The 27,981-nt window shown below is 36.7% G+C and overlaps 2 protein-coding genes and 1 long non-coding RNA gene across 4 annotated transcripts; 2 read left to right on the top strand and 1 right to left on the bottom strand.

The window, feature by feature from the left end:
- The first annotated feature begins 1,307 nt into the window (after positions 1 to 1,307).
- LOC148912602 (uncharacterized) lies at positions 1,308 to 11,401 on the top strand. 2 transcript variants are annotated; one of them, XM_089027724.1, is made up of 6 exons: positions 1,308 to 1,370; positions 2,223 to 2,454; positions 6,571 to 6,678; positions 7,871 to 8,038; positions 9,767 to 9,868; positions 10,447 to 11,401. In XM_089027724.1, exons 3-6 carry the CDS (start codon positions 6,673 to 6,675, stop codon positions 10,546 to 10,548), a joined length of 378 nt encoding a protein of 125 aa, XP_088883850.1. In that variant the 5' UTR covers positions 1,308 to 1,370; positions 2,223 to 2,454; positions 6,571 to 6,672; the 3' UTR covers positions 10,549 to 11,401. The 2 variants fall into 2 exon arrangements, with proteins under 2 accessions (XP_088883850.1, XP_088883849.1); XM_089027723.1 differs by lacking the exon at positions 10,447 to 11,401 and having other exon boundaries at positions 9,767 to 10,048.
- A 3,064-nt stretch (positions 11,402 to 14,465) lies between these two features.
- LOC116305702 (uncharacterized) lies at positions 14,466 to 17,241 on the top strand. The gene is made up of 2 exons (XR_016119335.1): positions 14,466 to 14,644; positions 16,904 to 17,241. It is a non-coding gene; the product is annotated as an uncharacterized LOC116305702 (long non-coding RNA).
- Positions 17,242 to 18,081: 840 nt separating this feature from the next.
- LOC116305712 (uncharacterized) lies at positions 18,082 to 27,862 on the bottom strand. Its single transcript, XM_031715681.2, has 8 exons — positions 27,510 to 27,862; positions 23,935 to 23,968; positions 23,231 to 23,325; positions 22,861 to 22,917; positions 22,339 to 22,410; positions 21,424 to 21,634; positions 19,894 to 21,158; positions 18,082 to 19,401 (listed from the first exon to the last, which is right to left on the bottom strand). Exons 1-8 carry the CDS (start codon positions 27,731 to 27,733, stop codon positions 18,678 to 18,680), a joined length of 2,682 nt encoding a protein of 893 aa, XP_031571541.2. The 5' UTR covers positions 27,734 to 27,862; the 3' UTR covers positions 18,082 to 18,677.
- Positions 27,863 to 27,981: the final 119 nt, after the last annotated feature.

Consider the following 27,981-nt stretch of genomic DNA (forward strand, 5'->3'; position numbering starts at 1 on the left):
ACTACAATTTGCAGTCAGTGCAACAAATAGGTGTATACAATATGAATGGCTGTGTTGTATAGGAAAGCCGCCTATCTACCAATAGGCCTTTTGCCAGCAAGTGGTTGATACTAACTGGCAAAAGATATGGACTTTCCTTATTTAAACTGTAACTTTTGCTGGATGCAAAGGGCCTATTATATACAGTCAATTCAAAAAACGTTGTCGTCGACCGGCTCAAGCCTACGCGACTGGACCGAAAGGAATATGGGTAAAATCACTGAAGCGGTTAAATATTAGTTCTGAATGAATTGTTCCTGCTAGTGATAAGATAATAATGGCGAGAAACAATCCATCAAATGCATGTCTTCGGGTTTAAGGAAAGATAAACAAAGTAGTTATGATTCAGTTCACAATTCCGAAAGTATGAAGGCATTTTAAAAACGTTCCCTCCAACACTTCCCGCTCGCCTACGAAGGTTCGTGCTGTAAACCAGGCATAACTAGTCAGATAAAATTATGGAATCAACTCGGCTTCAATGTTTGCTACCCAGAGTTCCTTTCAGTCCAGTCGCGTAGACTTGAGTTGGTCGACGACAAATTTTTTTGAATTGACTGTATAGGATGTAACTTATTCATAAAGCTATTTTTGAAGCTACATAGTTAGGTCCTTTATATTAGTTAGGTCCTATATAGTTAGGTCCTTTATAGTTAGGTCCTTTATAGTTAGGTCCTTTAGAGTTAGGTCCTTTAGAGTTAGGTCCTTTAGAGTTAGGTCCTTTAGAGTTAGGTCCTTTAGAGTTAGGTCCATAGATCCCAAAAGGAAAAAAAACCGCTAATGCTCTCTAAGCAATATAGGCTCGTTGAAATTACCGAAAGCTCAATACTAGTTGAAGACGTACAATATCAATTCATCGATCCAGCATTCATTGTTCTACCTCCCTAGTTACTGTCACTACGTCAGATAAGATAAAATATGTTTTTATTTGATATGTACACCAACCAATAAATAGGGGGGGGGGGAGGGGGGTAACATGCTTTTTCGTCTCGCTTCGATGCAAAGGCACGGCTGCCTTTCAAGATGGCGCAGGGAACTGTGAAGGGGAATATTCTTGTTTTTGAGGATGAACAAAAGCTAGGGGAAAAAACAAGTTTGAAGTGCTGACTTGAGACTTAAAAAAGAACCAAATAAAACCTCGATATTCATCTTGCAGCATGCTCGATTATCATAGCGGCTCTCTGTATAAGATATTATACGTCTAGGCGGAGTTTTACAGGGAGTTTTAGGTATAAAAGACAGTGCTACCGAGTGCCAACCTACAACTCTGGGGTATCTATTATCCAAGGGAAACCAACACTGATTGCTCTATGAGAGAAAGAAAGACAGCCAAGGTATCTATATAGTTATAATAATTGGTTAAAGTGCAAGTACGATCAAATTTCTGTCTTGCTTTTTTTTCTTTCTTTTTGCCTGGATTGAAAGACCTTTGATAGTGAAGTGAAATATCACTTTCCTTTTTCAAGTATCTTTTTCCTTCAAAAGATATTGGAGTTTTTGAAAATGGCGACCATTTTTTCTGATGACCTCATATTGTCGATATATTGAGCAGCCTAAGATTATTTCAAAATCACTAATATGTGAACAGTGTAGTACTGTGGTTGCAGTAGTTTTGTATGTGGTCTTCTCTTTTCAGAGATTCACCATTGTCCATACATCGGTTCACTGGTCAAACACAAAGTGCTCAAGCGAGGCGTCAAGGTACTTTCAAAGGATTATTCAAATTTGAACCATGCAACCTCGACTGAATGCTTTGTGTTTGACCAGTGAACCGATGTATGGAAAATGGTGAATTAGCATTTGAGTATCAATATGCAAATGAGATGACGTAAATTCAAGAATGGGTTACATTTTGCAATGTGATTTACGACAAGTGCTCCGAAGTGAAATTAGCCTAAAAGTGAACAAAGCCATATATTTCAGCTGTGAGAAGCAGTACTTTCCGCAACAGCATTTTTGTATAACAAATTAGTCTTGAATTTACGTCATCTCATTTGCATATTGATATTTCAAATGTTTATATCTCTGGAAAGAGAAGTCCACATACAAAAATACTGCAACCATAGTACTACACTGTTCACATATAAGTGATTTTGAAAATAATTTTTTTCCCCCCTTGATATACACTTTAAAGACAAAAATGCGAGCGTTAATTATAACCAATAATTTGTTTATTTTTTTCTTAGAGAGATGGAATTGAAGAAAGTTATTGTTTTCAATGTAATGAGCATCGTACTTACTATGGTCTTTGCTGCACCACCAACGAGTCAGACTGGAGTTACCGCGCCACAAAATTAAAATAACCATGTTGTTATAGTGAATCAACATCGTTGTCCTTTATGCCCCAGGTCAAGGATAAGTGAGATTGCATTTCTAATCAGACAAACTACATACTATACAAAATTTATCAGGAGTTTGGTAGGTATAAAGGGAAATCTTTTGTGAAATAAGCAAAGATAACTAATCCTAGAGCGTCAGTTCTATTTAAAATGCAGCTAACCACTTTGACAATACTTTCAGTACTTGTTGTAAATGAAATAGTTGAATGGTAAATTGTTTCTTAGTTTGACTGATGAAGGTTTACACTTCCATTATGTTAATGACTATCACGGGCTTCAATTAATACAGTCAATTCAAAAAATGTTGTCGTCGACCAACTCAAGCCTAAGGAACTCTGGGTAGCAATCATTGAAGCCGAGTGACTCCATAATTTTATCTGACTAGTTATGCCTGATTTACAGCACGAACCTTCGTAGGCGAGCGGGAAGTGTTGAAGGAGACGTTTTTTTAATGCCTTCATATTTTCGAAATTGTGAACTGAATCATAACTACTTTGTTTTTCTTTCCCTACTAACCCCAAAACATGCATTTGATGGATTGTTTCTCGCCATTATTATCTTATCACTAGCAGGAACAATTAATTCAGAACGAATATTTAACCGCTTCAGTGATTTTTACCAATATTCCTTTCGGTCCAGTCGCGTAGGCTTGAGCCGGTCGACGACAACGTTTTTTTAATTGACTGTATACAAAATTGAAATAGTTCACACAAACAGTATATGGAAGGCATCAATATTTTATTCATGTTTTACATGAAGGTTTTTAGTAATTTGCTTTCTCATTATGGCCAGCATTTAGTATTACTAGTTACTATGACAAACACACTCAAATACCCCACCTGAAGTCACCGTCATTAACATGTTGGAAGTATAAACCTTACTCTTTGATACATTAATAATTACTCATGAAATATCTTTCTGATATTCGAAAGAAAAGTGCCGAAATTTTATGGTTGATTTTCGTCCGCCATTAATTTGTTTGTCTCACGGCCAAAGAGTCATTATGTACAGCGGTTTCTCTCTGTGACGTCATACATGCAATCCATTCAAGTTAGCGTCGCATTCACCATACATTTCTTGTTCGATTACCTGAAATTTATTTGATGTTTTAACGCGTTATCGTGAAAAGAATGAACTCAGTACACTTTTTTTAAAGCTTTGATACATTTTCAAATGGTTGAAAGTCCTTTGGACGCTCTCTTTGTCAATCCTGAAGAGTTAGAACCAGTTGCTACCAACGAAGAAGTTATCGTGTATAAGAGAGAAGATGAAGCCGAACTAGAAGAAGAAGCAATGCTTGCGAAGAGGTTTTCATAAGAATTCCTAACTTTCATTCCATTATTTGTATTTGCTACATACTGTCCATGATATAAAGATCTTAAATTTGAAGATTCAATATAATCTAACAGCTATTGATGTTATAAAAAAATCTGCCATTGCCTTTTGGATTACTTAGATCTATGTGCCGAATAATTTAGAATGTGAGCTCGTAATTCTCCTGATTTGCTACAGGACGTTTATTATTTGCTCCAAAATGTTTGTTATGCATTCAATAGGTAAACGCATACGATTATCTAATATCATCTTTGTAAAAAAACATGTCAAAGGTTTCTTATTTATTACTCGCCCGACAGCGGCGTCTGTCACTCAGCTCGTAGATTTTACTTTTGTGTCGGATGTCTCGCGGACCCAATTGTGAGGTTGCTCTTTGCGCTTGTATGAAAATATACCTTGAAAAGTTGTTATCCTTAGAATGATCCTAATGAATCCCGAATCTCCCTGTCACTTCGCGCGATGGAGCCGCTAAAATCTCTCCCATGCGTCCTGAGCTTTGTTGTGATAATATTGGAACTGGGAAAAAAAAAAATTCAGCGCCTAGACATTGTTTGGTCATATAGTAGTTGAGGAATCGAATGAAACATTATATATTTTCTGAATAAAGCAAATAAACCGAGTTTTACGAACATGGTACATACATTAGCCACAAATGTTTTGGTTTGGGTTCAATGCATGACGTCATACCTTACTCGCGCCAGTCTTCTTGAGCCGAATTCTAGTAACAAGAAATTAATGGCGGACGAAAATAAATCGTAAAATTTTGGCCCTTTCCTTTCGAATATCAGAAAGATATTTCAGTGAGTGGTTCTCAATGTATTCAAGATTATTTCAGCAAAGTGTCAGCTCGGATGAAAGAGTTTTAATTTTGGACCGATTTTCGTCCAAGTAGCACTTTAAAGTGACTATGACACCTTACTCAAAATTTTCAGCATTGATTCTTTCTGTATGAAGTGAATAGTTAAATGGTGAAATATTTTTGAATGATTTGAGTGATGCATCTTAGAGGCTTCAAGGTTTATAGACCAAATTCAAAACTCGCACCGATGTGAGGCTTAAGTTGTGAACAAAGGGATCTGGCGTGACTCAAAGTAATCTGGCGTGATTCAAAAGTCACGAGTCACGCCAGATTCCTTTGTTCACACCTTAAGCCTCACATCGGTGCGAGTTTTGAATTTGGTCTTTATACTTCCAATATATTAATGATGTGACGTCAAATTCAGTGCAGAAATGTTGCTTTGACAAGTGTATTGAAGAGCTTCGAGAACGATGTAGGCGAACGATGTACTCGGACAATATTGTTATATACCAACTGTCAAAGTCCTTTTTTTCGTACTCTGATTGGTCGAGAGGGTATCATTTGAACGTGAACAAGTTTTGATGTTTCCCCGGCAACGGCTCTCAGCGGGCAACAATATGTTGTTGACCGGTAATAACAATACCGGAAGCCGATTTTCCTGGAAATGTATTTCTAAGTTTTTCTAAATTTTTCAAAATAAAATAATCAAAGAATCAAGCAATTGCTTTGTGTTCTTTGACAGTTTGTATATAACAAAACACAAAACAGGAGACATCGCCGTCGAGGGACCACAAAACACAATGTTTCCCTCGGTCCCAGTCAATAAGTGTTAAATATAGGGGCGCAGTGCAGAGCTTCGAGAACGATATAGGCGAACGATGTAAACAATTACATAGGGGCGCAGTGCATTGTAGTTGACTAGGAATCTTTAAAATCTTGATCTTTGAACTGGCCGACCTCTTTGAATCAAATTCCCCAGAATAGATCATTAAGAGTCAATGGTCGATCACCAAAGAGAACTGATTCAGTATCTACGAGAGGCAGAAGACTTGAAAAAGAAAGGGCAAATCTTTAAAGTGCTACTACGACGAAAATCGCTCAAACTTGGATTCAGCTGAAACTTCCTAAGAATACTCTTTAAAGGTCCAATAATCACTGTATGAAGTGTTTTCTCGATATTCAGGACGAAAGTATGATATTTTTACGATTATTTTTTGGAGTCTTTGACGTCATACACTCAACATCGAACATCGCTCCATACATTTCTTTGTAGTTTATGATCAAAATATCAGTAGTAAAGGGAGAAAGAAATACCCAAACACCCCAAAATATAAATTATAGTCACAAGTAATGTGAAATAAGCACATTAGCCACCTTTGGGCTTCATAGGAATAAAATAAATTAAGGATTTATATACAAAGAAATATATGTAGCAATGTTTGATGTTGAGTGTATGACGTCACAGACTCCAAAAAGTAATCGTAAAAATATCATACTTTCGTCCTGAATATCGAGAAAACACTTCATACAGTGATTATTGGACCTTTAAAGAGTATTCTTAGGAAGTTTCAGCTGAGTCCAAGTTTGAGCGATTTTCGTCGTAGTAGCACTTTAAAAAGTATTGCAAACTAAAATAATATTAACAATTATTTATTTACTCAAGGAATACCCAGACCTTTTCTTTTTCTCTTTGGGAAAGAGCAATCCAAAACTGTATCATTGCATGTTACGCAATTAACCATTTGCCAAGTCCAATTTTGGTTGCTATACGTTTATATGTATCCTTTTCTATGGCAACCAAACATTTTCCGTTTTGTGATGTTTTACACTACAGCCGATTTTGTTACAGAGTGAATCGAAAAACTTTGGGCACCTTGAAATATTCCAAGAATGTTCTATTGTTCTTTAACCAATATGAATTGACTTTCTAACCACAACATAACGGAAAGATAACAATAATGTTTCTGATTGGTTAAGAAACATTCTTGAAATATTTTTAGGTGTCCACGGTTTTTCGATTCGCACTGTAACTAAAACTGTTGCATTTGTTTAATTAAACAGTTTCTGCAAAAGTATCCATTCGTAAACAGAACACTTCTGAACCCTCCCATATACAATTTGCGTTTGGTGACTCTTAACTCGAATGTTCGACTTTGTCATAATATGTCGGTGAGTATACTCATGCATGATTTTAGGGTTTGGATTTTAATTTTCATGTAATTGCTAGATTTAATCTTTCTTGACTAGCTTTGTGGTAGCTGTGGCAGAAAGATGATCTAGTAAACATTCATTAAATTGTAATTGTAGCTCAAATGCAATAGTCCGCTATATATCCACCAGCCAAGTAACGACTCAGTAGTAGTGTACTTTCGTAAGATGTTCATCCCTCAAAGTAACATTTACAGAGAGAGTTAAGGTCGCGTCATACGTTCTGCATCTTTGTTCCAATTTGCAAACACTACAGAACCCACTTACCATATAAATAAAGTAACTTTGTTTATAAAGAATATCACTTAACAGTAATTCAACTGATGAACTTAATTGTGGTCCTCTTTTCACGTCTCTAGGGACGGGACCGCCATTATCGTAATCATCCGAGCCACGCGAAGGTCTAATTATTTGCAGCCGCAACTTTCTCCTCAGTTATTTTAAGACCCTGAGCGTTGGTCCAGCCGATGCTTCGACCAAGACTTCCCGCACAACAGACCGACGCTCTTACCAACTGAGCTAACCGGGTGGCATGGCTTCCACAATTTGGCTCAGTTGGAATAATATAGTTATAATTATAAAGAAAATAGCGTGAACCTTTGACTTTCGAAAAATGGTACACCCCACGCGTCTACCGGGAGAACCGAAAAGAGCGGGAAAAGTGGATTGCCTCTATCGAAAGACCGAGCTTTCCAGAACTTTTCGATTGACCTGACAAATGCCATTTGTTTTTCAATCGGAATTTCCGGTTTTAATTCCTGGTAAATGGTAAGCACCACTGATTTAATAAAACTGGATTGTCTTGGCATTTCCCCTCATCCACTGGAAAACGTAATTGATTTTCATAATTTGGAAAGAAATGGTATGCATCGTTCCGATAGGAATTAAAGTTCCGAAAAACTCGGTCTTTCGATTGATGCAATCCACTTTTCTTGCTCTTTTTGGTTCTGGTACACGCGTGTACCATTTTTTCGAAAGTCAAAGTTTTTTGCTATTTTCTTGCAACTAGCAAATGAATTTCCAACCAGATGGCATTGGTTTAAATGGTAAGCACCCCTGTTCAAAGCTGCATGCATGATAAAACGACTGAGGTCGCAGTCTGCTAGTGCATTTGAGATGTTCCCTAAACGAATGAATTCGCTTTTTGTTTCAGCTAAATTCCAAGCTTGAAACCCTTTATCCTCAGCTCGATACGTTTCGATTTCCCCTCGGCCTAATCTTCATATACGAACGTAATCAAAACCCCATGAATAAAGCACTGGCTTATCATGCGAAGGATCTCACGAGTTATGTTTATGAAATTGTGAGACGCATTCGTAAGGTAAGAGAATGTCAAACTATGCTAAAATTTGGGGGCATTAACATAAGCAAAAGACACCCACAAAAAATAAAATAAATAAATAAATAAAAACGCATTTTGGTGGGATATTTTATTATTTCATATTCTTGAAAATGGCTACAAAATCAGTTGAAATATACCCGAAAGTACAACGTGCAATTACTCGTTCTGAAGGAAGGAAAAGTAAATGTCTATGGGAATTACTTCTTACTGAAATATAAGTTTGATCAGGCAATTGAAACTTATAAAAAAGATGAAGTAAACTATGAAGTAGACGTCTCCTCCGCCGTCGTCATTAGTATCGGTCCCAGATCCTCACGGGCCCTTTCCACGTGAGGATCTGGGATCGAAACTAATGAAGGCCGTGGAGGAGACTAAATATGAAGTCACGCACTTAAAGTCCTTACTATCTCCGAGAACTAATGAACTTATTATTTCTATAAATGGGTCTTGCTTTATGTTTAAGCTTCTCAGAACATGGTTTATTATATAAGTACTGAGATTTACATGTTCGCAAGCTATTTGATAAAAATCATATCACAAAAACGGGAAGCGATCTTATTGGCTATACGTTTTTCTTCACTAGTGAAGAACATCGTATCAGCACTGTGATTGCCTATACGATATTTTTCACTAGTGAAAAAAGTCGTATCGAGTTTTCCCGCGCTTTTTGCAGAAAGTGTCAGCTTGCGTTTGAGTGTTTGTTGTCAAAAGTTCTTAAACATGGCAGGTTGTTGCTCAAGATTTGCTCAAATCGACTCAATCACTGAGTTTATCGAGAGCCAGGAAAACGAAAACACTAGAAAAAAGACACGATGTGGTACTCCTAAGGGAACTTTTACAAACGAAAGGAAAGCGATATCTAAAGAAGAAAAATTATTGGGTGAACATCATCAAAGACGCTGACTTTGAATAGACACGAAAAGCCTTGCAATCAAAGCAATGAGAACTCAAACAGAAAGGAAAAGGAAGTATTATGTTTTTCGTGTATTAGTCATTAGGTTATTTTTTTATTGGTTTTCACTTTAATATTGAACAAGTACACAATTCTGATCTAAGTATACTTATATTTACAAGTTTATCACACTATTAGAAAGAGCGGGCATTTCTATTTCAGTTCGAACCAATTGTTCGAGGTTCAATAAATTTTTCTCTCAACTCCAAGTTCAAAAAATCTTTACTTGTAATATCTCAGTACTTCTAAAATAAATAAATTACATCATGGTTAGTTCGCTTGTACGGTTTTTATTCGCTCGAAGACTCGCTCGACCGTTTGATTCTTCACAACTCGTGAATAAAAACCGTACGCGCTCACTAACCGTGAAGTAATCTCTATTAATGTTTAGTTAATATTTCAACACGATACAACCTAAGGTGGCTCCATATAGTTTTTGTACGCGCGCGCGCGCGCAAGGTTGAGCACAAGTATGCCCAGAACAGGAACTCCAATAATTTTTATTTATTGACGATAAGAAAACATCGTTCGCACAAAAACTAAAGGGTAAAATGTCTTCAAAATTCTATAGTTCTTTTTATCATATAAAGGTTAAACAGTTGTCAAAATATTTAAAAAATTCGGTACTTTTGGAATTTCATATTATTTGAAATTATGTAATACCAAATTCTTTAGTATTGTGTCAAATGAAAGGTGAGGTAACGTACTTTCATGATCATTATAAAAAGCTTATGACAGTTTATTTTTTTATGCAGGTATATCCGACAAAGCTGACACTCCCGAAGGGCAGGGACTTGAATGAAACTGAACTGGACGCACAAGTAAAGAATTTCCTTACTACGGTCCAAAGTCGCACGGTATTTAACCGGCTTTTAAAGTTGTCTTGGAACAAACTTTTCAATCACACCTATCTACGGAAGCCGATAGGGGTCACGAGTTGTCGGGGACGGTTTTGTCAGGGACGGTTTTGTCGGGAACAAGTTGTCGGGAACAATTTGTGAGCAGTCGGTAAAGAGTTGTTGGGGACAGTTTGTGAGCAGTCGGTAAAGAGTTGTTGGGGACAGTTTGTTAGCAGTCGATAGAGAGTTGTCGGGAACAAGTTGTCGGGAACAAGTTGTGAGCAGTCGGTAAAGAGTTGTTGGGGACAGTTTGTGAGCAGTCGGTAAAGAGTTGTTGGGGACAGTTTGTTAGCAGTCGATAGAGAGTTGTCGGGGATAGTTTGTCGGGAACAGTTTAGCAGTCGGTAAATAGTTGTCGGGGACAGTTTGTTAGCAGACGGTAAAGAGTTGTCGGGGACAGTTTGTCGGGAACAAGTTGTCGGGAACAGTTTGTTAGCAGTCGGTAAAGAGTTGTCGGGACAGTTTGTCGGGAACGAGGTTCCCTACTTGGATTTACTTGATTATGAATTTGACCGCCTTCTCATGATCTCTTTCAGCACGTGCCTCCTACTCCTGCTAATGTCAAGATCTATCGAAACTTTGTCGTCCTCAGCGTGTTGATAGATGTCATCCGATTGATGGAAGATTGTATCCCATGAAAGCTATTGCATGCTTTGATATGTTAGAAGCAAAAGCTAGGCTGAAACAGCCGAATAGACCTTTTTCGAGATGCTCGAGCGCTGTCAAAAGTATCGCATGCTCAGATTCGAAAACGAGGCATTTTCGGGCAAGACTATTACGCGTGCTATGGAAAACACATTAAAGACTTTCAGAGCAATGTTAACGATAGGATACTTTGAAGTTTCTTTTAGTTGGGGAGGAGGATAAAAACTTTTGGAAAAAGTTGCTCACTTCGGAAAAAAATTTTGTTCGAGGGTTTTAGAAAATGCCTTCAACTCTACGGTTTCTAATGGTTTATCACACTGCCCGATAAATGCCTCGTTTTATTGTCTGCGCCTGCGATATTTATGAAAGCATTCGCGCATCCCGGGAATCGTCTATTCATGGGGATGCTTTTATTCAATGTAGAACTTCCGGGAATTTCATAATGCCCCCTCTCCAAAAGCCCTGGCTTATTTAAACTTTGTCGCATGACTTGCTAAAGGCGCGATTACACGCGCATTTTTCTCTGCAACTTGTCTCGTAACAGTGTTGCGACACAAGCTTGCCTATGGAGCATCGCAGCGTGTAACCTACAGGGCAATTTGAAAGAAAGTGTTGCGAGATAAGTTGCAGCAATCGTTGCGAAAAGTAGAATTCGTATCTACTTTGGGTAACGATTGCGTCTCCGTTGCACCGTGTAGACACCTGTGCCGCAACGCTGTTGCGAAGGAAGTTGCAGAGAAAATTGCTCCGGGTAATCGCGTATTGAATGTTTCCAACAGCTAAATAGATAGATGCTAGTATTGGAGAATTACGTAGCAGTCGGTTCATGTAATACTTATATAGAAATTGTGCAAATTAAATGTAGCAAATTTTCGCGCAGTAACAGATGAATAGAAGCATCCTAATATCGAATAATAATAATAATAATAATAACAATAATGATGATTAATTGATAATGATAATAATAATAATAAACCTTAATAGTCTATGCATGTCTTAATAGAAATAGAAATACACTCGCTCCAAAGCTACTAAAGTTCCAATGCTTAATATTTTAAGATAATGATCAACAAAAATAAAATGAAAAACTATAGGATTTAAAGTTCATAATCTCAATGCCATTGAAATAATATATATTCTTCTTATGATAGAACTCAATTAACTATTAATAATAATAAAAATAATAACAATAATAAAATTTATAATAACGTTAATAAAGAGATTATGGATATAAAATAACAAATATATTAATATAATAATAATAATATTATTATTAATAATAATAAAAATAATAATAATAATAATAATAATAATAATAATAATAATAATTCGAATTTATATAGCGCCATTTCCGTGACCTGGCGCTTTACAAGATCAGTGGAGGACTTTACGGGCTGCATATTAAAACGCTAGTAGCAGCTGTGCAGCTTACAATCATGAGTGTTGTAATAATAAAGGGTATCTAGAAATAAAGGTTGCTTCTAAAAACTTGTTAAAATGTTTCTTCGCAGTGTTAGGCTGTTAAGAGACACTCGAAAGGAGTTTAAAAAAAACTAAAAACAATGACTTTACTAAGTTATCGATTGCTATTTTTGTTATACGAGCTATAACGTTACTTATTCGGTAGTCTTTGGATGAGATGATAATGATTGTTGCAAAACTCTGGCAACAACTTTTTTTTAAATATTGTCTTTAAAATTCCTCACAAGTGCTTAACAATCCAAGCAAAATGATTCCAGTTTTGATCATTCGAGCGTGCAAGCTTATAATTAAAAAAATGCTGAGTTACCTGCATTGCATCCTTCATGGCAACCAAAATTTTATTGCCGGAGGAGAAAACTGGATCGAGTTGGCATTACAGTCCATTTGGAGAGCTATTTTAGGGGACATATTTCCAAGATGACGTCCATTTAGTAAAAAAACTGGAAAGAAAATATAGGAAAAATGAAAGGGGATAAAGAAGGGGAAAAAGAAGGGGAAAAAGGAAAATATAAAGTTGAAAAAAGAAAGCCAAAGAAAGGGCTTCGAAAACGAGACAACAAATGTAAATTGAGGAACTAATAGGAAAGGGTCATCGAAAATAAATAAAAACTTTAATGGAAGAAAGAAAATGAGGGTACGAATGATAGAGAATAAAGAAGGAAAGAACAGGGCTGTAACCAGAACTTTTACAGGGAGGGTGAACATGGAATAAAATCGGACCATTGGTCGTTTCTTTTAAGAAAGCAGAACCAAAAATAAAAAAAGAGAAAAAAAATTGGTAACCGAAAGAAAGCAGAACCAAAAAAAAGGTAACCAAATGAAAGAAGAAACAAAAACAAAATAAAAATAAATAAATAAAGGTAACCAAAAGAGAGTAGAACCCCCCAAAAAGGAGATGGATGAGCGGACCTTAAGCTTTTATGGGAGTGGGGAGTGGCAGGGGGGGGGGTGCACGTGCACCCTGTGCTCCCCCCTAGTTACGGCCCTGAAGAAGATTCAATAACTGATTAAGAAGATAAATTAATCTTATCAATAAGAAAGAAGAAAGAAAAAAACGAAGAACAAAAGGGAGGAAAATTATCACATCATTCGAGACATGGCAACTGTTGGAAGAAGCGTAATGTCTTTCCATCGCTAGGCATATAAAGAAACATTTAAAAAAATGCGATATGTGACAATTGATTTCTTTTTTTTTTTTGACATCAAATACAAACAAAAGGAAGATGATATCTACTCCCAGAACATTCTAAATCGTTAAGTAATTTAAGTAGTAGAAAGAACTAAAACAAAAAAAAGATAACTTCCTCATACATAAAAATTAAAGAAATATATACGTCAAGACCCCACAGCAGTGTTCCTATAGCAACTGGAAAAAAACTAAATTCAATTCAAATACCGAGTAGGCCATTAGTTTGATAGTGGGGGTGGACAGAAAATATTATTTAGAAGGCCGAAAATAACTGAACAAGGATGATACCGGAGTTTTTTAATTCACTGAAACAACCTCTGGGCTGATCTAAGTCAGGGCATGGCTAACTCACAGATTGAACCCTGAAACAACCTCTGGGCTGATCTAAGTCAGGGCATGGCTAAGTCACAGATCACACCCTGAAACAACCTCTGGGCTGATCTAAGTCAGGGCATGGCTAAGTCACAGATCACACCCTGAAACAACCTCTGGGCTGATCTAAGTCAGGGTATGGCTTACTCACACTTCAAATCCTCAAACAACCTCTGGGCTGATCTAAGTCAGGGCATGGCTAACTCAGAGATCAAACCCTGAAACAACCTCTGGGCTTATCTAAGTCAGGGAGGGCTTGGCCTACTGATTTAACACTTGCGCTTTATTACACGAAATCGGCCATCTCCCACTCAGTTTATTCACGATTTTGAGCAACATAGTTTACTTGATTGTTCTTTTGCCTAGCTCAATTGTTCTCTAGGGTAATTAGTTTGTATGGCTGTATCTACCTAGTAAACTACTATAGCGATTTTTATCAATTGTTCTTTGCTATAGAGACTGTTTTTATTTTTTTGTAAATTTCGTGGTCTATTGTTTTGGCTTGTGATAAAAGAGGCTTGCTTCGTAAATCGGGGTAAGAAATAAGACACAGTCTCAACAGCGTTGAGTGCTTTTTGACCACACTGCGATAAAACGAACACAAGGTAGGTAAAAACATTATATCTGATAACTTTTTCTCTTCTCTTCTCTTCTCTTCTCTTCTCTTCTCTTCTCTTCTCTTCTCTTCTCTTCTCTTGGGATTTCAATCATTTCTTTCAAAGATGTCAAATGATATGCTCAATTCAATTTTCAATGGGGAGGTGTGGTGAGGTATAAGTGCGCGAAAAGGTTGTGGCAATTGGTTATTGTTTTGTTTATCTTAATTTTTCGGATTTTCCTGCTTTTTGTTTCGATGACTTTTTGATTTTTTTCTTTGTTTTGAAGGCTCAACTACTTTTCGTTCTGATACCGCTGACACATATATTTTAAAAAATGGGTCTTCGGGGAATCGTGTTCTTATTGGCTACCGCTATCGTGATTGTCGCTCTTATTTCGCCAACTCATGCCACAACTGGTCCTTGGGGAGGCAGTGGAAGAAAGAGAACGTAAGTAGGTTTACCGCTAGCTGCTAGCCGCTAGACCTCAGGCCCAGGAACACGCCCGCAAACACGGAGAAACACTCGGCATACGTTCGTGACACGGCAAGGGATACGTCAGACCAATCACAATGCACCAGAATTTACTCTCCATCCAATCAAATACCTGGAACACGGCATGAACACAGCGTGGACACGGTCACGCCAAGGTCACGGCAACGACCAATCATATTGCGCGTGAAAAAATCAGCCAATTAAAATTCTAGAAAGCATCACGGTCACGGAACATCACGCTTACGGCACTGAGCTTTTCACGCTCACACGAAAACCGCTCTAATCAAGATAACATTTAAAATCCGATGGTGATCATAAAGTTCTTGATGCTATCACTTTAAGATTGTGAAGTGCTATGACGTAAACATATCAATACGATACCGTTGTTATGGTAACACCATTTGTATGTACCTCGGTTGCCTTGGGGTATAGGTTGCTATCAATAGACGTCACTTCCTGTAATAGCTCTTTTTTGATAGCTTGTAGAATCCTGGAGGTTGTTTTGATCTCTTGTTTTCTGGTTTGATGTCGTGAAAATAGTCAAATACTTTAGTTTGAGGACTTATTCTGATATGTTTTGACTTGTTTTGTCCCCCAGTCAACCGCTTGTTTGCCCCCCAGTCAACTCCAAAAAAGTCACGTGATTGATAGTAAGCAATTGAAGGAAGGTAGAATTCTAACATCGATCGAACTATAATTGATGTGCGCGCGCTTATTCGGTTTTGATGTCGAAGTTTATCTCCTACGGTTGTAACAAGTTTTATATGTTACCCTGAAGATGACCGCGTAGATCAAAAGCTCGGTAAAATAAAAAAAGTATTGAAAGGTTGATGTAAAAAATCTAACCGAAGGAAGTTAAACCCAACCTACAAACACCTAATTGATTTAATATTAAGGAAGTTGGAGAAAAACTTTGAAAACATTGATTATTTATTCAGTATTTTCTCACACATAAGTCTTAAGGAAAAAGATGAAATAAAATTTAAAAGTGGAATTTCTATCTACAGAATAACTAGTACTCTTCATCCACCATAACTGCAATAGTGGAGTTTAGTAGTTGATTTATGCGGTGGGAGGAAAACCGGAGAACCAGAATCGAACGTGAATCGCATGGGTGAGAGGAATTTTCAGCTAAAAAATTGCTCATCTTAGCTCTTGATAATTTTGATAGTTCCATTGTGACGGCCATTGAATTTGCCGAAACAAACTTTTTTGTTTAACTTATCTCTATCCGTAAAAGCGTCGGAAGGCTAGTTTGAGGATTTAGTTTTTTCGGTTAGAATTTTTGAACATTTGCACATCATTGCCTGTTATTCTGTTTTATAGTTCCGTGATGAAGGGGAGATAGAGATCTTTCTATTGAAATTTTTTTTCAGATACCACTTTAAGTACTGTTTATCTCCTGATGACGATTACAAAAGAGTATTGTACTTATATCAATAAAGATAAGATACGATAAAGAAAGAGACAACTATGACACCTATTTTGCTTAAGGCACCAGTTTTATAACCGATGTCTAAATTCTAAAAGATTCATGAACAATAAGTTCAGTCTTATCACATTTACTCGTCGCATCATTTTATCTCAAAACGTGCATGAGGGGGCGCTAGCTGGCAAAATGCGATCTGATTGTTAAGTTCCTATTACGTGATGAAACTTCGTGCCTTGGCGCTGTCTATGATATCTTCAGCCCAACGTTGAAGAATTTTGGTCAATTTGAAATTTGACATACCAAGGAAACTGGTTAATTACGTCCTCGTTACTTTAATCCGCCCCTGCATCCACCTTTGTCCATAATATCTGCTATCAATTATGGTGGCGTGGTGGGATCAATTTTCCAAACCAATATGGCTGCATACCACGCGAAAAAAAAACAACAAAAAAAACGTGGGCCCCGTCTGTCTTCATTATATAACCCTGTATAAGGAGGTAATTAAAGAATCACTGAAGACGCTGGTGACGACCATCTTCGGTGCCCGTGCTAAACTCTACAGGGTCCACTGTAATTGGCAAAAAGCTGTTATAGTGTCCCTGCCCTCACGGGAAAATTAGAGCTAATAAATAAAAAAATTTAAAATAATAAAAATAATAAAAAACTTTTAGAAAGCCAATGAACATTTGCCCCTGGTAGCCGTATTTTCGCAAAATTAATGCAAAAAAGTATCAAACGTATTGGATCTATTTAATGAAGATCTTATTTTAAATATTTTACAGATTTTCAAAGCTTAGCAGACCAGAAGAGGCAGAGAAAAGAAGAATGAATCTCTACGAACCAAAAATTCTACCAGAAATGTTCAAGAGATGGGAGATAATCGAACGAGCGAGAAACGCACAAAGGAACAATGAATACCAATAAATTAGTGAATAATAAATGGTATATTAAAAATTGCAGCTATGCACAATGTAACGCTACAACTCGAAAGTCTTTAGGGGTGATCAAGAGGGATACTAGTAGAGACTGTGTTGTTAGGCCAACGTGGTAATATAAACATGAATGAAATGTTGAATTAAAAAGGAGAAAAAGGTTGTAATAAAGCACTCTTTGAATCGTTTATGGTTGGTAATAAATATGCCCAACTATGGTATTCTTGGTTTGATTTTATCATAGCTGCGATGTTGGTTGACTATAACGAAGCATTACTCATAAGCTTTCTTGTTGGATCAACAAACATGGCGGCTGTTTGATTGGCATCCTCGCGGGCTCCCATTCTTGGGGTGCATGTTACGTCATAGCCGCGATGTTGGTTGAATATAACAAAGCATTCCTCATTAGCTTCTCTTGTTAGATCAACCAACATGGCGGCTGTTTGATTGGCATCCCCCTATTCTTGGGGTGCATGCTACGTCATAGCCGCCATGTTGGTTGACGATAACAAAGCATTCCTCATTGCCATCGTTTGTTAGATCAACCAACATGGCGCGGCTGCTTCATTGTTATTTATATCGCGAGGAATAAAGGATAACATGTTTTCACAGCGGTTAATCGTAGGAGCAAATAGACCTCAGGCTCGGGCGTAATGTTTCCCCATTTCAGACCACGCGTCATTTCCTTGAGAATAAGATTCTTTGTTTGAGTTGTATCCATGTAACATTGCGCCCGAGCCGAGGAGTTCTATTTTAAGGTTTGAACACTTTTCTTTTTTGAGAAATAAAGTCTTTTGTCAAGCAAAGTATATTGTCTTGTTCTTTCCTTGTCCTTGTATTGTGAAACAGTAATAAATGTATTTTGCGCTATATGGCTATCACTAAATGGTATCTCTTTTACTTTCTATTATATCATCAGTTCTACTTATAGTACTAGATAGTGCGAAATAGTCAAAGTAAATAATAACAAAATATACAAATACACATCTCTCCTACCATCCCTGCAATCATAGTCCATTATTCACACATCATATAATATTAATTTTTATTAACGAACTTATTATAGTAAGTCCTAATATATAACATTTATAATAAATCTCAAGAAGCATAGAAAAATGTTTGCGTTGGATGGTTGCTGTAGACTTGGCTTAAAAAAGAAGTGATTTAGAAAGTCTGAAAGAGCGCGCAACACACTTATTATTGCGCCGAATTAAAAAAAAGATGGGTGAAAAATATGATTAATTCGAACGTTAAATTTCAATGAAAAAACATGTACCTAAAAATGCACGTATTAAATCTGTATAAAAATACCCCATACAAACACGTAATTTAACTTAAGAATTCATCATCAAGAATTGTTAGTATACCTATAAAATATTCCTATACTGAAAAAATATCTTAGGACATTTAAGAACATTTGACTTATATTTTCTATGATAGTTTAACTAGACAAATGAAGTTAATCTTCTTATGCAGAATGAGAAAAGGATCAAATATTCTGCATGCCCCATGCAATTAATCTTTTTTTCTTTTTCAAGTTTGAAAAGCTAGAATTTGACTTAATTTAAAAAAAGGCAACCTTAATTAGTTCTGTAAGAATACATTCGTTTTTTGTGTGTGTGCTTTAGTCCATTATTTGCAAAGGCTGCTGGGTATTCCAGGAGCCTACGTCAGTGGTAGGCCATACCCCGGATGTATTGTTGCAAATGTTTCTTAGCACAACTTCCGCTGTTGCGTCATCAAACGAATTCAAATCGGGCAAACTGGTTTCGCCGTCGCTTGTTAGATCCGAGAAGTTTAAATTGGATTCTAACATCTCCATTTCTTGCTCTTCACTACTTGACGAACCGGTTTGACCTGTTTGAAAGGCTTCTGGATTCCATAGGTTTTGATGGCCACCGTTCGTGTTCATGCCTTGGTCAGCGTTCAGCAACGACGTAAGGTTTCGTCTTGCGGCAAACACAGCATTCTCATTGGTTCGAGAGCCATTGTTATTGACATCACCATGGAGAACACGATTTCGCAATTCTTTCAAGCCATTTAGGTGCTGGTTAGAGTTTGTAGTTTCCATGGGAGACGGGGTCATTTGCTGTACTCTATTGTCGGTTTGCGGAGTCAGAGGGTGAAACCGCTTGTCCAAAAGAGTATGCTGCGGGAGGGGAGGGACAGATTGGCTACGTTGGAACTGTGGTGGCACTTGACCTGCATTGGTGACTGTTGTATTGCAGATTGAATCAAGCTCCGACGAATAATCAAAGCTTTGTTGTTGGCTTAGCGGTGTTGGAGGCATAGTGCTATTGTCTGAACTGGTGCTGTATCTGCATGGACGAGAAGGGTCTGGACCACATCTAAAATAAAAGAATATAATAAAATTATATATGATCCATTATTTTAATATGACATAACGCTGAGTGACTTTTCAATCACGATGCTTGCTTCTGCCGGGAACCCTGAGTTTATAGGAAGACGTGATTCCATTACTTCTGATTTAGTTTCCTTGGTTTTATTATAGTTCAAAACCTTATCAATCGATTTAGCTTCGTAGCAATGTCTTCCCACTTCAGACGGCGTGTCATTCCTCTTAGCATTGGTTCTTTGTTTACCAATGACGTGCGTTAAACTCAAATATAGAGAATCTTATTTCAGTTCCGAAGGTAAGATATTTGGTTTGCAATATGTCCAAACTGAATGGGTACATATTTCGAGTCTTACCGAATGAGTAAGAAACGCCCCAAGGGAATGACCTATGGTCTAGCCTAAGAAAACTTTATAAATTTTCCCGCGCAAAAGTTTGTGATGCATTCACAAGAAGAAAAAAAACATCAAATTTAATAACCTACCCTTGCTTTATCATTTGTTCTGTTAATTGAACTGTAGGACTACTGTCACTACCTCTGCGCATGCCATTCATGGGATCCTGAACCATTCCTCCCATTCCATCCTGACCTTGCATCATCACTAATTCCTGCCCCTTTTGTTGGATACTCGGTGACTGGGCATTCATCATGGAGCGTGGGGTATTTGGTGACATCATAGGCGGTGATGTGACGTACTGCTGGCTCGTCACGCGCTGCGGTGTCCTTGGTGAGGAAAGGGGGTATGGAAACGAGCTTGGGCGTCTTGTTGGAGTGGCTGGTGCACACTGCGACAAACGAGGTTGCTTACTTGGTGACATTGGTACCTCATTGAGGTTCATCTGGACTTGCTGTGTCCCTCCTGACTGCCAGTCTTGATTTTGAGGATGTGTTGCCGTGGGTCTTAAGGTTGGGGGACTCGTGTCTCCTTTGGGCGCTTTATGTTCGTTTGGTATCGGGGTGAACAGAAATCGCGTAGGCTCAATAGCATTAGAAGAATGTCTTGACTGGTTGACTCCAGAGCTAGGAGTCATGGGCCGATTCTGTGGTGTCCCTGGAGCATTAAACTTTGGCGATGCCTGAAAAGGCGACGTTGTCTGTGGAAGACCTTGATTCGGGCCGTTCGGTGACATCAAAGACGGAGTTGGCGGCCGCATCTTTTGATAGCTCGATTGTGGCCCAGTCGTTCCTCCTTGTAAATGGGCATTACTCGAGGCTTGCTGGTAAAACTGCATACTGCCTGATGAACCGGTTGGTGGCTTAGACTGCAAATGAACTTGTTGCTTGTGAAGTGGGCTCTGCTGCTGCTGCTGAGGCTGAATTTTTATTGGTGTCTTAGGAACAATTTGATTCCCTGAGCCATCGGTCAAAATAGTATGGGTCAGCTGCTGCTGCTTTTGCTGTCGTGGGTTTACGACTTTCTTCGTGAATGGTTGCTGTAATTGTTTTCTTTTAGGCGTGAGTATAATCTGGTTTTCGTGCTTTTGAGGTGAAAATAGTGAATTAGCTATGTGGTTGAGTTGAGGGTGGGTCACGTTGTCTGTGTTGGACATGACAACGAAAGCAGCCATGGATTTACTTGAGACGTAACTGCCACCAACGAGAAATCTTGCCAGCTCTATTAACGTCGTAAAGACTCGACCAAGGAGTTTGTTCGCCCATTCACATACCAAAAGGCAAGCTGCTGAAAGAGTCTGGTCTTCTTCGATTTTGTCGCCACCATTCATCCCATTGCCTTGGTTTGTGTTGTTCTATACGAAAGAGAGAGAGAAATTAAGTTCAAGTTTAAGTTAAACCGATTTTACTGCACCCAACCACCTCCGACCTCCGTTATTGACGTACTCGATAGATATCGAAATTCAGTGAAAAACCTAAAAGAGGTTGTGTGTGTGGTTGTGTAGGGGGAGGGGAGGAGGTAGGAAGGGGTCAGTTCAATCAAAAATACAACAATAAATTACTATGCGAATTCAAATTAAAATTCCGATTTCAAATCCTTTTTGTGCATTCAATATTTACCTTCTCTTTATCACTTGGCGATGGTATTTGAAGCGACGGTAGCGTTGGTGGTTTTACGTTCTTCTTTCTCTGAATTCCACTATAGCAGTACTTGGAATTCCCTCTCGTACCTAGTCTCCTGGCTTTTACGCGAGGAAAAACGCATTTGATGATTTTTCCAAAGTCGGGAGCACTAAGTGTTCTGGCGGCATTCATACTTTCACAATATGCCCTAAAACAAAAACATTTAAAAAAAACTGCTTAAATATTTACATAAAGACTGAGCAAAAAAAAGAGGTGCCAAAGATGCAGCCAAAAAATGCCAAAAAGGCGTTTGAGGTAAATTGTGCATTCATACTTTCAAAATAAGCCATAAACCTATAAAAATGATTATAAAACTTCTAATAAAATGTAATAAAACTGTATATCTATATGTATATATATATATACAAAACTAGAAAGATTCCAACTAACAAATTTATTTTTCGCGCCTCCAAACGGAACAGCCAATAAGGAGGAAGGATTTCATCACATGATATAAGGTGCCACGCGCGCTCACAAATCACGAAAGGCGGGAAAGACAAACTTATTTTCTTCTTCAGAATAAAACGCCAAGAAAAAACGCTTAAAAATACGTCAAAATGACCAGTAAAGCTCAATATTTGGTTTTATTCCTATTGACGATACGGTAAGTTATATTTCTGGAATTTTTGGAATGTTTTCGTTGCATTTTTTACAATAAAAGGAGCTCAAGTTTGAACCTCCGTGGCATCATCCATCATATATTTGTTCTAATGCGCTGATGAACTGTTAGTTTGGTTCTTTGTTTGCTCGTTAATTTATTTCCTAATTTCTCTTTTCTTGCATCACAAATAAAACAATTGCTACCCCACACCACGCTTTATTAGTAAACATAATTCAATGACAAGCACTTACTTATATTCATCATACACTTCATGTTTTGGTAGAGTAGAATTATTGTCACACTCTTCAAGATGACAGCGAATCCTGCACACAGAAAGAATTTTATACATGTTGATATGTAACTTGAATGCTAATTAGCTGCCTACCATTTTATTATGAAAGGACAGAGACATGCAAACTTGTAAACATTTTGGTGTTTAGGGGAGGGAATATTTTCTTGGTATCTTATACAATAAATTTGACCCCCTTTCTCTCAATGTATAAATAAACGCCCTCCCACTTTTTAATTGTAAAAGAGCTGTAAGACTTGAATTATTTTTTGCGCTCCCCTCTTGACGATGATTTCTTTAATAAACCCCACCCCCCCCCCAACTCCTGTCCCCACAGTAAAAAATAAACAGTCCTTAAGCTTGCTTCCCTCATGCTGCTCAGCTTCCAGAATGCTAATGTTACAGCACAGAGACACAATGTTTCATATTTCTACTGAAGTACTTTATATTATAATAATCTTTAACAAATGGGTATTTCATTTACCAATGAAAAGCCTGTGTCTGTTCAGCTCTCGTTGTTGATATGGGTAGTGCTTGATTTCTGGTGAAAAAAGGTGGTAAAAAAACATCAGTGGTTAATAGACACTGGTTTATCTAATGAATAAATATTAAAAAACAAGAAAAATGTGCATCTTTAGAAATGCATGGGGCAGATCTAGGGCAAGGTGCCCAGGATCTCTTCAAATGTACTAATATTAAGCATCCTTGAGAACATATGTTTGTAGGGTAATCTCCCAACCTTAAATTCCACAGAAGATGCATTCCATTTACATGGTTATTTGTTATCTTGCATTGCAGAACAAAAAGGACCAGACCAGCCTTCTAAAAACAATAATGATATGCTGCCTACTTACTGTTCATATTCATCTTTTAGTTCTGAGCAGGTTTCTCCAGGTAAGCGTAAATATAGTAAAAGTTTTTCGGTGTCAGACAATTGCTGCACTTCTTCCTATAATAAAAACAAGTAATTCAGATCTATACTCCAATACAATAGCATAAAAAGCCCATACCACATTGTTGATTTTAGTGTTGAGTAAATCTTTATATACATTTTCGAAAATCTAAAGGATCCTTAATTAAAGGATCTTTTGAAATGCAAGCTGCATCATCTTTAATTTTTGAGTTGTCAATCAAAGGTGTTCAAGTATTTGACATTGTTTTTCATTGTGTAATATCAATATCGCTTTTGGTCTTGTTCTAAAATTTTCACACCTTTGACAAACAGTTTGTTCAAAAATTATGAAAAAGCACAAAATATAAACATTGCAGGTAGTAACTATAGGTAGGAAAATTTGATGAGCCAAAGACTCATTAATATTACTTTCAAAATGAGCTCCTTGACTCTAATCTAGCAAACCACCCTTGAAATATAAAAAAAACTTAGACAAAATTGTGCCAAACCCACACCCCAATACTCTATCCTTAACTGGGCATCCCAAATTAAAATTACTTCCATGCACAATTTGTAAATTTGAACTAATCACTAAGTTTCCGAAAAGGGACTGTAGGGCATTCATTATAATGTATTGAATATATGGAGGTATTTCACTGTACTTACAAGTATCTTGGTAATCTTGCATTGAATTTCTTCACTGAAAGTCAAAAAGGAAATAAAAATGATGCAGGCATGAAATTCATAAAGTGTTCAAATTTATTACTTAAAACTTCATTTTTTTCAAAAGTAAAATAAGCTAATGGTGATGGTGATGGCTTCTGGAGAAAAGCTGAAATATTCAGATAAACATTGTGTCCTGAACTCTTCCTTGAGTGACTAAAGAATTTTTCATATTTAAAAATAAGATGTTTTAGTAAAGATTCACAAGTTCTCTTGGAATATTGGGATATGCCACTCCCTTGTATCAAAATATATAAAATAAAAAATACCAACTTTAATTATATAGCATGTTTGCTAAATATTGAAAAAAAGCTAAATATTTTTAATTTATATCATAAGACAGTTAATCATTTAAGCATGGAGTAGGCATGGTTGATATAGATTTTTCAGTGAGTGATGTACAAAATTAGTTTAAAGCTGAACTTATGGATGTACCTATCAATATTGTTGACAGCAATTTGTCTAAATGAACCCTTCTTTGGAAATTGGGGGAGGGATATTTATTCTCGTCCATCAAAATCAGACATACAAACATTATTTTGAATAGAGATATGCTGTATCACATTTGTTGAATGAAACAAACACATTGTATTGTATTAAAATCTATGCCAGCAAAATGGTGTAATAGAGCTCTACGTGCACAGTTACATGACGTGTATGATCCTTCAAACTTGTAGGATTAAACAAAAACAAGATTTAAAATTTGAATATTGCTCCAAACTATAAAATGTAAGATATTTGGCAGAATTTTTGTTTGTAATGAACAGAATAAGTTGAAGCTAGGCATACAAAATAAAGATACAAGACAATAAAAAGGATTTTGATAAAAATAACTCTATGTTAATTTCGCACTTCATAAAATCATTTTTTCAATAAACCTGTAAATCTGTTAAGCCCATTTAATGTATGAATTGAAAGCACTATACAAAGAGAAATATGTGCACAATATCACATACCCAATAAATTTAGGCATATTTTCTACCTGCACAAATAAAAAAGTACAAATTTTAGCAATAAAACACTCTGACATATAATATGGGTTTTTGAGTTTACCATAGAGTAGAGAAAAAACTGATTTTGTACATGCGTTTTTAATATATTGTGGTTAGTGAAAGTTGAAATAAGCCAGTTCTTCAAGTTTTTCTCACACTAGGCCTGTCCGCAACACATGTTTAAACAAAGGCAAATCCATAATCTATTGAAAAATGACTTTAAGGACAAACATTACTACATCATCTTCTATTGTCTTTAATCAAAACAGTCTCAAAGAATAGCCAGATCCTACTTTTATATTCAAAATCTTAACACCTTTTCAGTAGAGATTGAAATTAGGGTTTTGTAATGTCTAGCCATGATGGAATCACACTGATTTATTCAACTCTCTTTGATGCTATTATACCACATTCTGCTTAATGGGGCACCTAACTACACACTTTAAATGAAAGCAATTTTAAAAATAAAAAGTCATCTCTTTGTGCACATTCTGGTTTTACACAGTTAACCTTGCTCTTAAAGAGAAGCTCAAACTTGCCTAATAACTTTATCACACTTACGTCTGTGTGTCTACTAAAGACTTTATTATATCCTTTAGATGCTCAAAATAAACAATATTTTCAGTGTTACTCAAAGCTAGAAATTACGCTTTGATCCATTTTTTTCTTTAATAAGACTTCTTTCTTTTTACACAAACTCTTAAAGAAAAATTATGATTACTTGCCAATAGCTTTTGAAAGCTTTTGAGAACTTTCCTTTTTCTCCCTTTCCTTTTAAGAATTTTTTCTCTACTTGTTGATAGTATATTTGACTTTGATTTCAAATTTTAAAAATTGAAAAGCAATGAATCTAATTCACTGACAACAGAAAGGACATTGAAGTTCAAACCCCAAGTAGATTCACAATTGAGCACTTGATTGAATAGGACAAATCCAGACAAAGCCAAATGGTTATTTAGAAGTTTTTAAATAACATAGGGGAAGCACTTTGCAGACCAGAGTATATGATATATCTAATAAACGAACATGTTTTGGTTACATATATCCATACATCAGAGATGTCGAAACTGCTCTTACAAAAACCATTTGCTCTTTCAAAGATCAGTATCCTTTTTTTTACAATTGCAGATCGAAAGAAAAAACAAATTTGCCTGACTAAAAGTTTAAGAGGATATATTTCATTTTTGTTATCGCCTCTACCACAATACGATCTACCAAGATGTGAATTCCATTTAGTTCAGATTTTTCTATGAAAAAAAAAACGCTTTGTTTTTCGCGCTTTTTTTGACCCTACCGCGAAAGTTGGGTCGGCTTTATTTGACAGCGGGAGACAGCCCAACGGCGTGGTTAAACTGCTTTTAAACCAGTATGAGTTCTTTACTATTTTTTATCGAACTGTATTTATAAAGCTTTACAAAGTTTTGAGTCTTGGATGAGTCTTAAGAGAAACAGAAAATAGATCAGTCACTTGGCGTGGCTCTGGAAACTGAAATGCCGTGTTTACTGAGCTAGGTGTTGAAAAGGCGTCTTTAGCAAAAAGGAAAAAAAGGAAAGAATAGCTTAAAGAAATCCAAAGTCAAAATGAATACTGTGAAATAACCAATAGACTGCAACGAAACGAAATTCTTCAAGTAGCACATCGTAACAAGAATGATTCGATCAAAGGAGAGAAAAAAAAAAACAATAAAATAAACATTGGTTACAGGTACCAAATAATCTATGGAAAGACTGTAACCTGTGCGAGTCATTGGAAATTCCTTTAGTTCCACGTTATTAAGAGAATGCCAAGCGATTCACCTTAAAAGGTTTCCTATGACGTTGAAAAGCCATTCCAGTGCTCGGAATATAAAAATAAACAAACCTATGGAAATCTATACTCTTCTTGAGCAAGGTTCAGCAATGAAATAAGATTCAGTGATGCATGGATGAAGTGTTAACGACGTTGAATTTACTATAATATTTTAAATAAATTAAAAGGATAAAAATAACTGCTAAAAATAAATGAAAGACCACTAGTTCTTGAATCCTAAAGCATAAGTTAACATTTTTTCGTGAGAATTTACCAAACCACGTGCAGGTAAACGAATTAACTAATTTCCGGAGCCTTGGAAGTCTGAACTCACATCTGGCTTATTTAGAAACACACATGGCATTTAAAACTGCCAATTCCAGTACATAAAATACTTAACAATTTGTTTAATTGTAGTTCCGATCCGAGGATCGATAAAATCCAGTCTGAGAGATTACTTAAGCACATCGGCCATTATGTTTACAATATGGTCGAGTTCTCGTGTGGAATGTAATTTAAAAATCCAAGAAAAAATATATATAATCTGAAATAATCAATTATCAATGAAGGATTTATTGCATTAAGCGTGTAATAGATGTTGGAGATGATTATTTAAAATATAGAAAAGAAAAAGGTATGGAGAATTTTAATTGAAGCTACAAGCAAACATGCAACAGGTCAATCGTTTGAACAGTAGTCAGCTTTGACAACAAATGTAGAGCAGGATTCTTTTTTACCTTATATAAGATTCTAACGCATTCTCCAACTCTGGATTTGAATTGTCACTCTCTTCGCTATCCAGGGAATTCATCTGGATGTCGGCAGGGCTCGGAGAGTTTGTCGATGACAAACTCGTCAGAGTTGATTGTGAATTCATGAAGTCGACTTCTTTGGAGCTAGGGCTGCGATCAAGCAGCGTTCTGAACGGAGAATTCGAAGACTGCAGTTCTGCGACCTGCATTGTAATGACTTATTGTAGGATCAGCTGAATTGACTACTGAAACCCTTAAAGTTATGAGGAATACTTAAAAATCATGCCTTATGTATCCTTGCACACCGTTAACACGAACTAATACCTTCAGCCTCAATTGATCCCAAGCACATGTGCTGACTTCCAACGCGCCTGCGTGCATATTAATTACGTTTAATTACACTCGGCTCCAAGGTGTTGTAAGCCAATCAGATCGCGTCATTATTTATCACATTACC

This window comes from Actinia tenebrosa, unplaced genomic scaffold (assembly GCF_029948245.1).
Source record: "Actinia tenebrosa isolate PJP-AT-01 unplaced genomic scaffold, QUT_ActTen_1.0 PGA_scaffold11__36_contigs__length_13525064, whole genome shotgun sequence".
Classification (NCBI taxonomy): Eukaryota; Metazoa; Cnidaria; class Anthozoa; order Actiniaria; family Actiniidae; genus Actinia; species Actinia tenebrosa.